We start from the raw sequence: 17,345 nt of genomic DNA, 5'->3' as shown, positions 1-17,345 counted from the left end.
TTGATTGGGCTGTACATGTTGTCTAAAGGACTCCTTCCCCTTTGGCTGAGATGTTGATTGGGCTGTACATGTTTTCTGTAGGACCCCTTCCCTACTGGCTTACATGTTGTTTGTAGGAACCCTCCCCACTGGCTGAGATGTTGATTGGGCTGTACATGTTGTCTGTAATTGAGCTGTTCATGTTGTCTGAAGGACTCCTCCCCCTTTGGCTGAGGTGTTGATTGGGCTGTTCATGTTGTCTGCAGGACCCCTCCCTCTTTGGCGGAGGTGTTGATTGGGCTGTACATGTTGTCTGTAATTGGGCTGTTCATGTTGTCTGCAGGACCCCTCCCCCTTTGGCTGAGGTGTTGATTGGGCTGTACATGTTGTCTGTAATTGGGCTGTACATGTGGTCTGTAATTGGGCTGTACATGTTGTCTACAGGACCCCTCCCTCTTTGGCTGAGGTGTTGATTGGGCTGTACATGTTGTCTTTGGGACTTCTCACACATTGACAGAAGTGTAAATTAGGTTGTATAGAATAGAACTGATATATTCAGATCAAGATAGAGTGAAATAGATGGTGTAACAAACCAGATAAGTTGTGTTTTTTTCTAATGGAGCTACATAACAAGTAATAGCATAATATGTTATAAATATCTCAGGTTCTTTTCATCTTTTTGTGTAATTCCAGTTTTGATTCATTTTTGGTTGTTTTTCTTACTTTATCTTTTGTAAGGTTTGTGGTGATGTTTCAGATTAGGTCTGCACATAGTTTTTATTTCATTCTTTAGGAACTAAATTTATCTATGGGAAAGGGATGCTGACTTGGACTTTTAACATAAAGATCAGACTTGATTTCATTTTAATCATTCTTTGTCCTAAAATTATTCTTTATTACTTTAAGTTTGAAGATTGCTTTGGTTCTTGTTGCCTATTTTCCCATTTTTTTTCCTTTATCATTTCTTCAAAGATGGCATGGTTTTATACTTCTGATGATTCATGGTTATATTTTAATTATGTTGTCACAATCAACATTCTAATCCTCATAGAATATGACATAAATTATGTGACTATCCGCCACTATATGTACTGTGTTGTGTGACTTTGTATTGATCACTCGTATTTCATGGTGTGACTAAATATTGGTCACTATATGTGACCAGGTATTGGTCGCTCTATTGTGTTGTGTGACTATGTATTGTTCACTCTGTCGTGTGACCAAGTATTGTTACACTATATATTTTGTGATTTGTGACTAAATATTGGTAACTATATGTATTGTGTGATGTGACTAAGTCATGTACTATGATGTGTGACTAAGTATTGTCACCATATATATCAGCAAAACATCATGGAACATAAACCTGATGCTGAATGCATCTTTATTTATTCTAACTTATCAAACATGTTGAGATTGAATGTGTCTATATTTGAACAGTCTGTACAGAAAAGGAAGGATGAAATGGCCAGAGCTGTTGATGAGACAAGAAAGCGTTTGCTCGCTGTAAGTTAAACACTCATCAAAACCACCCACCCCAATCAAAACTGTCATTCAAATAAAACATAGATAACAAGGATTAGGACACCAGATGTCTGTAAGGCACCTCTCCTTGGGTATGGAACGAATTTCTTGGATTATGTCAGTTATCTTCTCTTGAGTATGACATAAATGTGGATATCTAGAACTGAAAAGTCTCGAGTTAGTTACCTCCCCTTCAATAAGGCAAAGATATCTATAGACTTTATTACCTGCTATCATACAACTTTCTGTGCTAGAGTGCCATAGTTGAAACTAAAACAGACCAGGATCACCATTTTGGTCAAAACGTCAATGTAAACAGTAAATATCAGCCAGCCAAGAGGATGGAAATGATAGCCCTGACCTGTTGTTTTGAAGTGAAGCCAAGTGGAGACTAATGATATCTAGATTTGAAATGTAATATGTCAGTAAGTTACCTGTCTCTGCTTGAGTATGATACAGGTAACTAGAATGGTAAAATTAGTGTCATGTAGTTATCTCCTCTTGGGTACAGCACAGATAACATGACTCCGGTGTACCATTACAGGAGATACTGGTAGACAAAGGACAGAAAACATCTCTAAATTATCCCCCTTTGTTAGGGATATACAGGTAGAAATGATTGTTCTTAATGTTGATTGTAAATAACATTTAGAAATTACTTCAAACAATGAACTTGCATACTGGCTATCAATTATAGAGTATACATTTAAAGGTTATGACTGTATTTTACTATTTTGCATTGGTATATTAACTTTATTTGTAATACTAACTGTAAATTACAAATATAACATCACCTTGTTATGTACTAATCTGTTGTAACCTCCATCAGTATGGATTTCTGTCAGCTACAGGATCTTAGTATTTGTCATTAAAATTTGTATACTGATTAGTTAATTTTGCCCAAAAATATTGTGAATATAGATCTTCCTATTGTTCATGTCTACATGCACTATTTTTACTTTGAAATCCTTTTCTTCTTGATCTTTATAAATTTCTGTATGGCATATGACTGAAACAAAAGGAAAGTCAGTGTTGCATAAGAATCCAGTGTTGGTGTCAATGTCTTTGTCATGTAATTAGTATTATTACATATATAGTAGTGAGTAAATACCCACCTTAGATGCCACTGATTGATATCTTAGATCACACATTTATCTCTAACAAAATTATTTCCATGAGTCTCGTGTCACATCAATGTGTACTTGTTTCTATGGAAACTATGAGTGTGTTTAACACACTAAACTGATATGGATGTGAAAAGTTATGGATAGATGACATTAAATCAGAGTCTTTTAGATTGGTTTCATCAGTAAATATGTAATGAATCTCCTAGGAAAACTCTATTCATTTCAGAATCTTGTGAAGTTCATTTAATCTTGTTTCATATGATATAGGTGTGATTTAGGATATCTTTGTTTAATCTGTAAGTAATGTTGTAGATGGGATGGAATGACAAGACCAGTCCAGAGACTGAGCTACCAGGCAAGGACAACCTGCCATCACCACCAGTCAAGCTGCCTGCAGACCCTGTAAGTACTCAAGACTGGGTAGAGAATGTAGTGGCAGTATTATTGTCTTAAATGAATGGTCTTTGCTACATTGAGGTGAATTTTATCTCTCTGTAATGCATTCTTTGGAGGTAGATCAGTGAAAATTCATGAATATATGTATGTAGGAGGGCAAGGCAGTGTGTGGGTTAGCTTTTGTAATTATCTAAGTCAAAGTTCAAGGTCATTTTTAAGTTATAAAAGTCATTGTCTATGCCATAATTTCTCAAAGAGAGGTAGGTCTCTGAAATGAAAAGGCAGTGTTTCACATACCATTGTGTGCATTTCAAAAGATCAAAGGCGATTCAAGGTAAAATTCTTGTTCAAGATCATAGGCAAAGCATTGTGTTATTTAGTCCTACTGAGATTGATGGTCAGAATAACTATCTGGTCAAATTATGTGCAATATATGTTTGAACTTTTCTGTTGTGACTTTTTGAGAAGCATAATCCATAAGTTTTACTAAACTGCTTGTTGTCTGACAGGAACCTGATATCTTTGATGACCTGATGCAGCAGACCACACCTACCAACAAGAAATCATCACCAATGAACACCCCACCTTCAAACAGTGGTAGGTAATCAATTATCAGAAACACTCCACCAAACTGTCTTTCAGAAGTGTACTTTAGTGGTAGATAGTGTACCAACAATGCCTACAGTGGTAGGTAGTGTACCTACAGTGATAGATAGTGTACCTACAGTGTTAGATAGTGTACCAACAGTGGTAGATAGTGTACCAAGAATGGGTAGTGTACCTACAGTGTTAGATAGTGTACCTACAGTGATAGATAGTGCACCAACAGTGTAAGATAGTGTACCTACAGTGTAAGATAGTGTACCTACAGTGATAGATAGTGTACTGACAGTGTTAAATATTGTACCCACAATGATAGATAGTGTACCTACAGTGTTAGATAGTGCACCTACAGTGTTAGATAGTGTACCTACAGTGTAAGATAGTGTACCTACAGTGTAAAATAGTGTACCTACAATGATAGAAAGTGTACCTTCAGTGATAGTGTACCTACAGTAATAGATAGTGTACCTTCAGTGATAGTGTACCTACAGTGATAGATAGTGTACCTACAGTGTTAGATAGTGCACCTACAGTGTAAGATAGTGTACCTACAGTGTTAGATAGTGTACCTACAGTGATAGATAGTGTACCTACAGTGATAGTGTACCTACAATGTAAGATAGTGTACCTACAGTGTTAGATAGTGTACCTACAGTGATAGATAGTGTACCCACAGTGATAGATAGTGCACCTACAGTGTTAGATAGTGTACCTACAGTGATAGATAGTGTACCTACAGTGATAGATAGTGTACTCACAGTGATAGATAATGTACTTACAGTGATAGATAGTGTACCTACAGTGGTAGATAGTGATAGTGTACCTACAGTGGTAGATAGTGTACCCACAGTGTTAGATAGTGTACCTACAGTGATAGATAGTGTACCCACAGTGATAGATAGTGTACTTAAAGTGATAGATAGTGTACTTACAGTGATAGATAGTGTACCTACAGTGGTAGATAGTGATAGTGTACCTACAGTGGTAGATAGTGTACCCACAGTGTTAGATAGTGTACCTACAGTGCTAGATAGTGTACCTACAGTGTTAGATAGTGTACCTACAGTGTTAGATAGTGTACCTACAGTGATAGAAGGTGTATCTACAATGATAGATAGTGTACCTACAGTGATAGATAGTGTACCCACAGTGATAGATAGCGCACCTACAGTGATAGATAGTGTACCCACAGTGATAGATAGTGTACCTACAGTGATAGATAGTGTACCTACAGTGATAGATATTGTACCTACAGTGATAGATAGTGTACCCACAGTGATAGATAGTGTACTTACAGTGATAGATATTGTACCTACAGTGATAGATAGTGTACCCACAGTGATAGATAGTGTACTTACAGTGATAGATAGTGTACCTACAGTGTAAAATAGTGTACCTACAATGATAGAAAGTGTACCTTCAGTGATAGTGTACCTACAGTGATAGATAGTGTACCTTCAGTGATAGTGTACCTACAGTGATAGATAGTGTACCTACAGTGTTAGATAGTGCACCTACAGTGTAAGATAGTGTACCTACAGTGTTAGATAGTGTACCTACAGTGATAGATAGTGTACCTACAGTGATAGTGTACCTACAGTGTTAGATAGTGTACCTACAGTGATAGATAGTGTACCCACAGTGATAGATAGTGCACCCACAGTGTTAGATAGTGTACCTACAGTGATAGATAGTGTACCTACAGTGATAGATAGTGTACTCACAGTGATAGATAGTGTACTTACAGTGATAGATAGTGTACCTACAGTGGTAGATAGTGTACCTACAGTGATAGATAGTGTACCTACAGTGATAGATAGTGTACCTACAGTGATAGATAGTGTACCCACAGTGATAGATAGTGTACTTACAGTGATAGATAGTGTACCCACAGTGTTAGTGTACCTACAGTGCTAGATAGTGTACCTACAGTGATAGATAGTGTACCCTCAGTGTTAAATATTGTACCCACAATGATAGATAGTGTACCAGTGGTGGTTATTAGTGTACCTACAATGGAAGGCAGTGTGCCATCACCTTGACACATAGAACCACTCCACAATGTACAATGTGTCTTATCATCCGACACGTAGAACCACTCCACATTGTACAATGTGTCTTATCATCTGACATGTAGAACCACTCCACATTGTACATTGTGTCCTATCATCTGACACGTAGAACCACTCCACTTTGTACAATGTGTCCTATCATCTGACACGTAGAACCACTCCACTTTGTACAATGTGTCCTATCATCTGACACGTAGAACCACTCCGCATTGTACAATGTGTCTTATCATCTGACTCGTAGAACCACTCCACATTGTACTCTTTCACTACACTCTAGCGTTTAACTGTTGCATGCTTCTGTGTCCCTTCTGTAGAACTGTATTTGGGGATCAATCAAAGACCTATCGGTAGCCATCATCTTTTACAATACCTTCAAGTTGTATTTCTTGGTTAAAAGATGTTTTATGAGGAAACCATTTTTTTGTATATTTGACTTTGATTGCAGTTTCCAAATGAAATTGTTTTCTGTTTGTAAAAACAAAATTTGTGAAATAATCTTTACTCATGTTATGATTGGACAGTTTGTGATGTAGAATATATAGAGGTAAGTTTGGATGTATATATACCACTGTTAGACTATTCTGATGTGTACTTATTCATACTTGTAAGAAAACTGATTTGTGAAACTTGAAAAACATAATTTTAACATATTTTTTTCTTTGCTGATAATTATTATTATTTCATTATTAAATTGTAATAAAGTTTAAGGGAGATCTTGAGAAAGTTGCTGTTGACACTTTCCACAAGGGAGGCAACTCAGCCATTTTTGTAGACCTGCTCGATAAATTTCTACTGCTTAACCTTTAATTCTTAGGCCCTCATACATCAAAATCGTTGCGTCGCTGTTGGTCAAGCTTTGACCTTCCAAAGACACCTATATTTGAGGAGAAGCCATCTTGTTTGCATAGTGCCTCCAATCCAAACACTCCAGTCATCAAGACTCAGGGTAAAAAAGCGTCCATGTGTCGAATAGGCACAACTGCCTCTTCTACTAAACCTAGGCCATCATGGCGCAGCCGGATCCCCACTCCTACTGCACTTTCTGCGCGCCAGGCTCAGACTCAAGCTAGCTCAAACAGGGGTAAAGTTGCAGTGGCAATGCATGAAGTACACTATAAATGGGAATGCCAGTGTTCTTTACACCCATCCAAATTTTAATATTTGGGGAATTCTAACAGCCAACACACTGTCTATGAATATTATATCCATGTCGCTTTGTGTTGGTATGTGTTTTCATAAGCTTTTCAACTAATGTACTAATTTGAATGTAAACTATGACAGAGTTTTAAGTTGTACAAAATTTACCTGTCCATATAATTTTCTTTATCTTGAGAGTCTTTTTTAGTCATAATTTCTCTTGTGCAGAATTTATCATACTCTACACTGTACCTATTTAATTTTGTTGACTTGAAAATTATTGAATAAACGATATCAGTTTAATTGTGCAAGGGGAATGCTGGATTTCTAAGACTGTTAACTGAGTATTTTGTTTTCAAACTTCAGAAGCTTTGAAAGCGCTGAGACTTTTGATCAGTCATTTCTTTTACTCAGTTTGTGCATTGCTGATGTTAACACATCATGTAACCAGGAGGAGAGGTAATCCTCTGGCTGTATGATTGTTAGCTGGAACCTTACCCTTTGGTTTGATTACCTGTAATCTCTTGCCTCTATATTGTAAATCCTGTGACTGAAGGTACCTCCCTTGTCTCCACAGTCTACAACCCGCTGGGTTTCCAGGGAGCTATCTTATGTTACTTTCATCCCTGATCATAACCTCTGGATTCCATAAAACATGTTCACAGTATTTATCATGTGTGTTCACAAAGGTATAAGTCTTATATCCTCGCCTACTTTAATTATAAAGATTTAACCCAGAGGTTAACCTCAGCTATGCAGACCTGTGGACTGTGGTAACCTCAACAGTACAGTCTTTAACATCTGATACATTAATATCGACCATGTAATCCTTACTTCTCTAACCTTAATTGCAGGGCCCCTAGTTTCTTTGATACGAAAACATTGATTGGCTGGCTGAAACAATATAACATTGAATGTATGGTTCTAACTTGTCATGTAAGCCAGAGGTACTGATCAAACTTTGGATTTTAGTTGCCATTTCTTTATGTTTTGCAGTCCATCAACAGCAGTGGTTTAGATTTTTATTCATTTATTTGTTTGCGTTTTGATTAAATTTGAACATTGGTTACAAAGTAACCAGTACCTGGTATATCAAAAAATGTTTGATCTAAAAGTAACGCGTTTCTCTGATATTTTATATATGTTTTGTTTTGCCATCTTTGCTTTCCTCAGTCTTCATTTGATTTCCATCTCTTCCTGCTTTGGAGCCTCATCATTTTGATATTGTCAGTATGTGTAGTACAAGTAGCCCTGGAGAAGTGTTAGTTTGGCATGGAATTTATAGGCATCTATGAGGCATGGGTTCATTGAGAACCTTTAATTTGTTTTCAGTTTTCGTATTTTTGCATTTTAATGTCTTAAAATGTACCTACCTTCTGTTTTAATTTTCTCCTTTGATTTTTGCGAAAGCATTTCATTTTGTGGGAATGTTTTTATGTATATAGACCAGTGGAACTGGCTGGACCAATGAAATGACAAGCTTTGGTGATGAAGACATGCTGTACAACTTATAATTTCGTCTTTATATTAGCATATATAGCAACTTGTATGTGACTTTAATCTGAAGTGACCACACTGTGATACCAACACCCTATATCATTTGTTTACTGGGCACTTCTATAAATAGATTAGTTGTATCACAGTGTCGTTACCAGACTCTTCCTCTCTGCTGCACCATGTCACATGACTACAGTCAACTTAAGGATGCTTCAGTTAACATCCATAATGTTTGTTTGTGTCTATTTTTGAAACCTCCAAAAAACCTTGATGCATGTTATGTGTAGAACAGAGAAGGTAAATAACCTGACACATTGAAAAAAAACCATTACATGTTATATGAGTGAGAGTAAGAAGAATCCGGTTTTGATATTGATAATGACTGGTGGGTAGATGTGGTGCGGTGTAAGAGTCTGGGTATGTATGGGTAGTCTGGTACACTAATACCTGTATACTCCAAACGTATATCACAGGTTACTACTGGTTAACAGACATGTATAGTGTGTCTACAATGTAGTTTAGAAATTTGATCCAGTTATCTATCACAGTTCTAGATTTTTAAGAATATTGAGGACAGTTTGTAATCTATGTAATCAGTGCATGTCACTGCAGTTTGACATGTTTTACACTTACATCACATGATAGAAGCATGATGGATGGCATCCATTATAGATTATGTACAGAGTTAGTACAGTTAATTAGGATTCAGACAAGTCCTTTATCCTGTCAGTTATAAATTATATGCATATATGAATTCCATGGATATAACCTGTTATCTGGTCTTTACAGCTACCATTTGGGACAGCCGATCATCAACAAGTGAGGACAGCAGCGATCAAAAGACACCCACTAATAAGTCCCCTAGTCGCAGGTCACGTCCCTCCACTCTAACTCTGGAACGGGAGAAAAAGCGACGAGAGGCTAGTGTGGAAGTGCCCATTAGGGGTGGAGAAAAGAAGGTGACACCTAGATCACAGTCTCAAAGCTCCCTCTATAGGCAAACAGAAAGCTCCAAAGCCAAGAAGTCAATGGGTTCCTCCAACAGTCTAGCACAGCAGGACAGACAGACACCCAAACATTCCTCCAATCTCACCAAAAGTACATCCATGACAAATTTGAGCGGTGGTGAACGTCTGTCACTGCCAAAGTCACGACCTCGTATGGAGGCCAAGAAACTCTCCTCACTTTACACTTCAACTCCAAACCTCTTACAGGCCTTAGACAAAAACTCAGACTGCGATGATATTCCATCTAAATTAAAAGTGCAATCAGACATAAGTTTATCAGATAGTGACCTTCTTGATGAGGATATTCCAAAGACAACTTCAAAGAAGGGTTCTCAAGCAAGGACATCCACTTCCAAGTCTCCGGCAGATGTGAAACGCAGCTCCATGGGTGGTGTTGTGTCTAAGAGTGTACGGAGCAGTAGTGCCACACGGGCTGGCAGGTTATCTCTGCCAGCCTCACCCGCAGTTAGTGCAGACAATAGAACTGTGAAAAAGTCTTCTGTGCTCAAAGAGGACAAAGATCTGATGCCCCCTCCCTCTAAAGGTGTGGTTTCCAAGGGTAAACAAGACACCTTCATGAGGAGGGCAGTTCAGTCTAATCGTAAAGGTGTGTCAGAACTTACCCTGGCTCAGGCTAAAGACATTTTGTTGGGGAAATCAGGAATTTTGGGATCAAACTCAAGATCCTCCACGAACACTTCCTCAACAGTAACAACCACATCATCATCCACTAAGTTGTCTCATTCGAAACCATCGGCATGTTCAACAAAGTCATCTACAAAACCGTCTACTAGTAAACAATCTGTACATTCGTCGACATTCCCAAAGTACTCGGTGGCTAACACTAGTTCTGTGTGTACAACCAGTGTTGCCATGACAGCCATCTCATCGTCTTCCATGACAAATTGTATTACCTCTAATTCCTTGTCTCCAAGGTCACTGCAAAAGGAAGCTAACCACCGACAGATAGCAACAGAGATAGAGTCAACTGCAGCTGAGATACGCAGCAAAAACATAATGGAAGCTGCCTTCCAGAATTTGTCTGTGCTAGACGCCAGTCCTAATGATTTACCTGAAAGGGACCTGCCCCAGGTGTCCTCTCTTTCAAAATCTCCAGTTGTGTCTGGTACCAATGTGATATCAACTCCTAAATGGAGAGACCTTTATTCTGAGGATGTGAATAAGGTAGTAACAGATGATTATGTGAACCAACCATCAGGAACACAGGAAGAAGAAGAGGAGAATGGTCTGGCACACTCCACCAGTATCAAGGAGAGGATAGCAATGTTGCAGTCTCACTCCTCTCCGCAGTCTAGTCCTCGATCCACCTCCACAGCCCATATCACACTTACCCCCAGTAAATCCCCAGGCTCCACCCCATGTGTCGCCAAATCTGGGTCTCCTGTCAGCTCAACACTCAGCCCACGCAGTTCCTCTGGTATTGGCTCAAGCCTTGACTCAGATGTTGCCTCCAAATTGTTTGCCTCGCCTGGCAGCAGCCTAAGTCCTCATAGTAACTATCACATAGCTTATGATATATCTGACTCTGATGAGGGGTCAGAAAAGTCACCACCTCAGGATACCACTGTACAGTCCTCTTCATTCAGTTCAGAGCTCGATTTTACTGGTAAAAGGTAAGTTAATTCAGTGCTCCTCAACATATTTTCATGTGTTTTGACAGATTTAGTCAGGAAAGAGTCTAACTATACATTTATCATACCTGTCTTCTACTAGGAGCTTTTATTTCAAATAAGTTTTCTCTACCAGAGCTTTAAATAAAGAGCAATACCTGAAAACAAAATAGAGAGGAAGTTTCTCCATATCTGATTTCCTTCTATCATAAACAGCAATCTAGGAACTGAAGCACTGTGCTCTGAAAAAGCTTACCTGGTAGTGACAAAGATTTTATCAAATTTGATGTTTACATTTGTTTAAAAAAATCTTCCAGGTTATCACTGAGTAAAGCACTAGAGGCAGTACATGGGGGTGAAGGTAGTAGTCGCGACTCTCCAGCATCAGTAACATCCAGTAACCAACCTGACTCTTCTACTCCCACCAATTTGACCTCTAACCTCCAGTCAGACTGGCCCACATCCAGTACCAGGTCAACACCTTCGTCTGTCATTTCCAACCGGTCAACTCTGAATGACTCGCCTAATGCCACCAATGGGTTCACACCCATCAGTCCCCGCAAACAAGGTTAGTCAGTTTACTAACATTATTCACCTCAAACTCGGTACAAAATGTAGCTTTATCTACAGGTGTTACAAACACGGTACAAAATGTAGCTTTATCTACAGGTGTTACAAACAGTACAAAATGTAGCTTTATCTACAGGTGTTACAAACATGTACAAAATGTAGATTTATCTATAGGTGTTACAAACACGGTACAAAATGTAGCTTTATCTACAGGTGTTACAAACGAGGTACAAAATGTAGCTTTATCTACAGGTGTTACAAACAAGGTACAAAATGTAGCTTTATCTACAGGTGTTACAAACGAGGTACAAAATGTAGCTTTATCTACAGGTGTTACAAATGAGGTACAAAATGTAGCTTTATCTACAGGTGTTACAAACGAGGTACAAAATGTAGCTTTATCTACAGGTGTTATTCACTTTCGCTTACACTGTCAATGGATTCAGCTTAATTTCAGTTCTTCATGCTTACCCTTGTTGGCTAGATAAATCAATATTTTGTCTACATGTAAAAAATTACCTCATAAATATTCACACGGAATTCCTTATATCTTGTTGTTTGATACATTTCCATTAAAAACAAGAGTTGTAGTGGTCTTGACGGTCACACGAGGTAAGCATTATTGAATATATAGGTTAAATGGTAAGTAGTTTGCAAGTGCCACAAAAAAGCTGTCATCCTGTGCTAATAATTCTACCCAAGTTCAAAATGTTTCCAATGGAAATTAAACAAATTATGATAAAAAATCTACTTTCCTATATAAAATATATTCTCGTGGGGAAATGTGAGACTTTGTGGTTCTGAAATTCTCAGTTTTTGGTCAAACACCTTAAGACTCTTCCATCCATGGGAAGTGTTTGTTTCTACCATATCTAGATGTTTAGAAGATTAAATTTTTGAAATTTTAGTCAATTTGACCACATTTTGGCCGAGCAGGGATGGGGACCATCTTATTCTTGATTTTAGTTCTTCTTTAGCCTGGTAAAGTTTCTGCAAAATGTTGAAAAAGTTAGAAGTTTATGGATGCATGAAGCTGCACAAAAGATGTTAGCAACAGGTCACCGTGAGATTTGAGAAAATTAAAACCTGTTACATTCATCCATTTTTTTTTGTATTTCCAGATTATCTTCAGATATGTTTGGAGGCAGTTAAAGAACTAAGACAGTCAGTGAATAAGGTTTCAGATCTGTATGATCAGGTAAGTTTACAGGGACACATGTAAATTTGTCTTTACTGATGAGTTTTTACCATGATACCTTAGTGAATAGTGATACAGCATCGTATATTTCCCAACAGACTTAATGATTAGGCTGAATTTGTTGCAATGAATTATGTCAGTTCTTTTTATCTTTATTGTTGTTAAATAAAAGATGAAATCTGAAGTTTTATTATTTTAATCTAGACATTTGTATTTTCTTGTCATTTAACACATATTAAAATGTTTCACTTGACAGGTCTATTCTAGTAGTGACAACAAGTCAAGTGAAGCTGCATCAATTCTAGTAGAAGCTGTCAAAGAAAACAGACAGACATTTTCTGATCTCTTGTCTCGAACTTGTGACCAAGAGGATTTTTCTAAGAGCAGCACAATGCCAGGGACTATTCCAAAGGAGGTGTTAGAACCAATGCTTTCTAGCTTTGGTGACCAACTGTTAGAGCGCTTTGAGAAGCTGGTCACACAAAAACTTCAGGCAGAGAAACAGTAAACTGTTGACCTATTTTGACCCATAAATTTTCATTATGATACAATGGATGAGTCAACAAATTTACTTTCTAGCAGAGTCTATAAACTCATTCACATGGCAGAGTCAACAAATTTACTTTCTAGCAGAGTCTATAAACTCATTCACATGGCAGAGTCAACAAATTTACTCACATTCTGGCTGAGTCAGTAAACTCTTTCACACTATGGCCTATAATTTGTAATTCCGAGAGTAAATTATGGAAAAACTGGTGACAGAAAACGATAGATTTTGTTCCCCCTTTCCTCTTGCCAAAATAATAAATATATTTTTGTTCTTTCCACGTGCTGAAATTCTTTGTTTTGATACATGTGATAATTTGGCCCCATTTAATAAGCTTAACAAAATGTGACGTGTTTGCAAATTTTGATCTAGTCAGTATTAAAAAACATTTTCTTTTTAGAAATAACAAAATTATGTGAAGAAAAGAAACGAGATGGTAAAAGACTTGTAACTAATTCTCAATAAGATTGACTTGAATTGATGTGATGTTTGATTTGAACAATCGGGCACTGATTGTTCGAAGCCTGACTGGGTTGTGCGTTATTCTGGTTGTGTTAACAGATATGGACAAGGATATTTTTGTCCATTAAGTGTGAATATATTGTTTTCTTCGAGTCTGTGAACCATTTCTCAGATAGATCATGTGGTTTGATCTTACAATGCTCAAGACTATTTCATTATAAAATAGTTCTTGGTTGACTGGGAGTAAGGGCTTGCCTAGCTTATAGTCATGTTTCATTGTAATTACTCTTACTTCACCCTGTCTATTTATTTGTACAGCCATATAAACATTTATTTTTGTATGTGTGTGTGAGATTCCATCAACATGGAATGAACAGGTTCGTATAAATGATCTCTACTGTGTAGTGAACTGTATAGATGGTGACAGTGTCACAATGGTGTTTGCAAGTCACCTACCTTAGTAAAGAAGGATGTGATGATTATCACCTCTATGGTGACCAGTGTGTTACCTGTCCTAGTGAAGAAGGATGTGATGATTGTCACCTCTATGGTGACCAGTGTGTTACCTGTCCTAGTGAAGAAGGATGTGATGATTGTCACCTCTATGGTGACCAGTGTGTTACCTGTCCTAGTGAAGAAGGATGTGATGATTGTCACCTCTATGGTGACCAGTGTGTTACCTGTCCTAGTGAAGAAGGATGTGATGATTGTCACCTCTATGGTGACCAGTGTGTTACCTGCCCTAGTGAGGAAGGATGTTATGATTGTAGCCTACATGACAAGTGTGTGTGTGTGCATGTGCGTGTGCGTTGCCGAAGTGAGCAAGGGTGTAATGACCTAGTCATTTGTGTTTCGTGTTTGCCAAAGCAATAGTGATGCATTGTTAGGTAACAAAATGTTGCTGATATAGTTTCCTGTTTAGAGAATACTAGCAGCAGTTCCATTCCACAGATTTCTATCCTGTAGCTTTTTTTGCTGTGATTTATCTCCATGTTGATTTGCATTTATGACTAACAAATTTCTAATGTATGTGTATGTTATAATGTTATTTCTGGTACTTATTTTCCTTATGATAGGAGTAAGGAATGTGATCGTTTCTACTGAGACTGAACACAACACAGGAGAAATACCTTGTACAGTAAACATATCATACCTCAGCAAGTCTTCCAAATGGCCTGCCATGTTGGCATTTGTATCCCTATTTTGTGATAAAACATTCTACTACCATGTCTGATTTAACTAGTGTACAGCCTTCTTATCATTTCTATACATAAGCATACTTCAGATTATTAAAAAATGGCATATGTTGTTATGATTGATTGAAAGTAACATGAAGATTGTTGTTCTATTTGTATGTTTTTAAATATTGTTTAGCAAATACATGTAGTTTCAAAGGATTTATTAACTACAGATATTTTAGAACACAACAAGTACATGTTATGATTAAAAAGCTAAAATTTGTGTTGTTAGTTCTTGTAAAAACTATTTCTTTTTTGATCACATGAGTTGATGTGTTTACGGTACCAAGGTTGTAAAAATGTTTTGTAAAATCTTTTGACTTGTTACTTATTGTGCAATATATCAAACTGTAAACTTGTGTTTCCACCACAATTTGAACAAATAAACAGTTGATACATTTTCACGTGATAGTGAAACATGTACAATTCCACACATGCCAAATCTTTTTACCCGACTGCCAATTATGTGAGGTTTTGCTTTCCCCCTATCAGCCAAAGTAAATGATTGTTAATGTGAAAATTGCTTCTCTCTAGAGTGAATGTGAGCAGTGAAAAAGTGTTGTTGATTGAATTTATGACATTTGTTTTCACATTATTATTGGTTGGTGTTACATTTAAGCAAAATTTCTTTACTTGTCTCAAAGAAAAGTTTTCTTTATTTATCAGACATTGAAGAACTAGGACAAACTGTTTTTGTGATCAAAATATTAGCACTACATTTCATTAGCTTAAAAAAAAACCAGTCACGATTTGTGTTAGATTTACCAAGAAAGGTTGTGTTGTCATTTTCTTTTGGTCTTCCAATACACTGTGATCAATACTTTTTGTTGGTGCAAGATGTTTTCATTGGTAAAGTGCTATCATATCACTTCTCTTTTATCACTAATTTTATCTCGTACATCAAAGTATTTTATAACAAATTTTAATAAATGGGACCATCGCCATTCAGGGTAGTCACGTATCCTGTACCAGCCTCGCTAGAGCTGCTATTAAGGCAAAGTCTCTGCGTTATCACCCCTACTACATATTGTACATACCACCAACAATCAGATTTTTGAGGGAAGGTGTGATTGTAAATGATTTGTTTACAGGAGAATCCTATTGGGAAACTGTGGAATTTAAATGAGAAGAAAACTATGGTTATACTTTATATATATACAACGTAATAACATAGCTATGCAAGACCTACCACAGTCTCATTCCATCGAGGTATGCAAATTTAGCTAGATGCATTTCCGTGTTTGTATTATTTGTAAATATATTGTGACTTTATGAAACAACAGTGTACAGAATAAACTTTTGTATAAGATTTCAATTCTGTTTCATGTTTTCTCTTTAATAGTAATGAACATTTTACACAAAGTGTAAACCTTGGTAAGGAAAACAAGAGATCACAGAGGGATCTTGGCTCCCATCATCATGTGATCTTTATTTTTTTTTATGACTGGGATCTTTCCCTTCTGTTTTTGCTCGTTATTATATGAAAGGGCCTGTTTCCAGTAATGTTAATTCTCCATAGGAGCCTGCCCCCGTATAATTTCTTATCTAGCTCAACTACTGTTTTTTTCTTTTCCGAAAAATAATTTTACACCTTTCCGACACCCAGATTTCATAATTTCAGTGAAAATGTATCTTTATAATGTTGTCAATTTCAGCATCAAAGACATAAGTTCGTTAATAAAAGAAGGTTATCTCGAAATTGTAATTAGCAACATAGTATAAATTTCTTTTGATAAATATTTCCAAAACATCTTGTTTATTCATAAAACATAAAAAAAAAAATATTCTCGGATGAAAATGCACTTGCAGAGACACAATTATGAAGAAAAATGCCATAAATTTGCAATTTTCTCCTGTTATATAGTTTTGGATGCAAATTTCCATCAGAAAGTCGGATAGAGCTTTACTTGTTTCATATGTGTACCAAAAATCAGCTAATTCCATGTGGTGGAACGTTCTCATATCGCCGCCTGAATGTGGTTGTAAATTGAAAGAAAAGGGGAAATGAGTAACAACCTTGTCTGAAACCCTATTATATAGCTTATTATATACAAACTTTTATATTGAATATCAGAGCGGATATTTTCATGACAGTTTTATGATGTGTAACGACTAAATAAATAGTATTGATATAAAGATTTACACTGAGGACACCCTGATACATGAATACTCTTCTATCTCAAGCTGTCCTTTTCTGAATTTTCTGATCGTGTGGCCTTGTACATTTATCCGTATCTTCTTGTCTTTGTCTATACGTTTACGAAATCATTCACTCGACGCTAGCTATTCTTGTCTCAATTTCCTTGTTTTATTGTCCCATCTCCAAAGCGTTGTGGCTCTGTCAGGGTTGGGACCCT

The 17,345-nt window shown here is 37.0% G+C and overlaps 1 protein-coding gene across 5 annotated transcripts in view; it reads left to right on the top strand.

Annotated features, from left to right (window-relative positions):
* LOC132561067 (mitogen-activated protein kinase-binding protein 1-like) overlaps window positions 1–16,303 on the top strand; it is an 86,971-nt gene extending 70,668 nt beyond the window's left edge. For 2 of the 5 annotated variants that reach the window (XM_060225788.1, XM_060225787.1), the window contains 9 exons: window positions 1,420–1,485; window positions 2,943–3,032; window positions 3,536–3,623; window positions 6,516–6,782; window positions 7,205–7,297; window positions 9,125–10,976; window positions 11,291–11,541; window positions 12,665–12,741; window positions 12,998–16,303. In XM_060225788.1, coding sequence (XP_060081771.1) covers window positions 1,420–1,485; window positions 2,943–3,032; window positions 3,536–3,623; window positions 6,516–6,782; window positions 7,205–7,297; window positions 9,125–10,976; window positions 11,291–11,541; window positions 12,665–12,741; window positions 12,998–13,249 — 3,036 coding nt within the window. In that variant the 3' untranslated portion in view covers window positions 13,250–16,303. The remainder of the gene's footprint in view (window positions 1–1,419; window positions 1,486–2,942; window positions 3,033–3,535; window positions 3,624–6,515; window positions 6,783–7,204; window positions 7,298–9,124; window positions 10,977–11,290; window positions 11,542–12,664; window positions 12,742–12,997) is intronic. The other 3 variants (XM_060225790.1, XM_060225789.1, XM_060225791.1) reach the window with 3 other exon arrangements.
* The last annotated feature ends 1,042 nt before the right edge of the window (window positions 16,304–17,345 follow it).

This window comes from Ylistrum balloti, unplaced genomic scaffold (genome assembly GCF_031769215.1).
Source record: "Ylistrum balloti isolate Yb309-2 unplaced genomic scaffold, AGI_CSIRO_Ybal_v1 Utg371144, whole genome shotgun sequence".
Classification (NCBI taxonomy): Eukaryota; Metazoa; Mollusca; class Bivalvia; order Pectinida; family Pectinidae; genus Ylistrum; species Ylistrum balloti.
The sequence above is the reverse complement of the archived record's forward strand: the minus strand, read 5'-3'. Positions and strand labels throughout refer to the sequence as shown.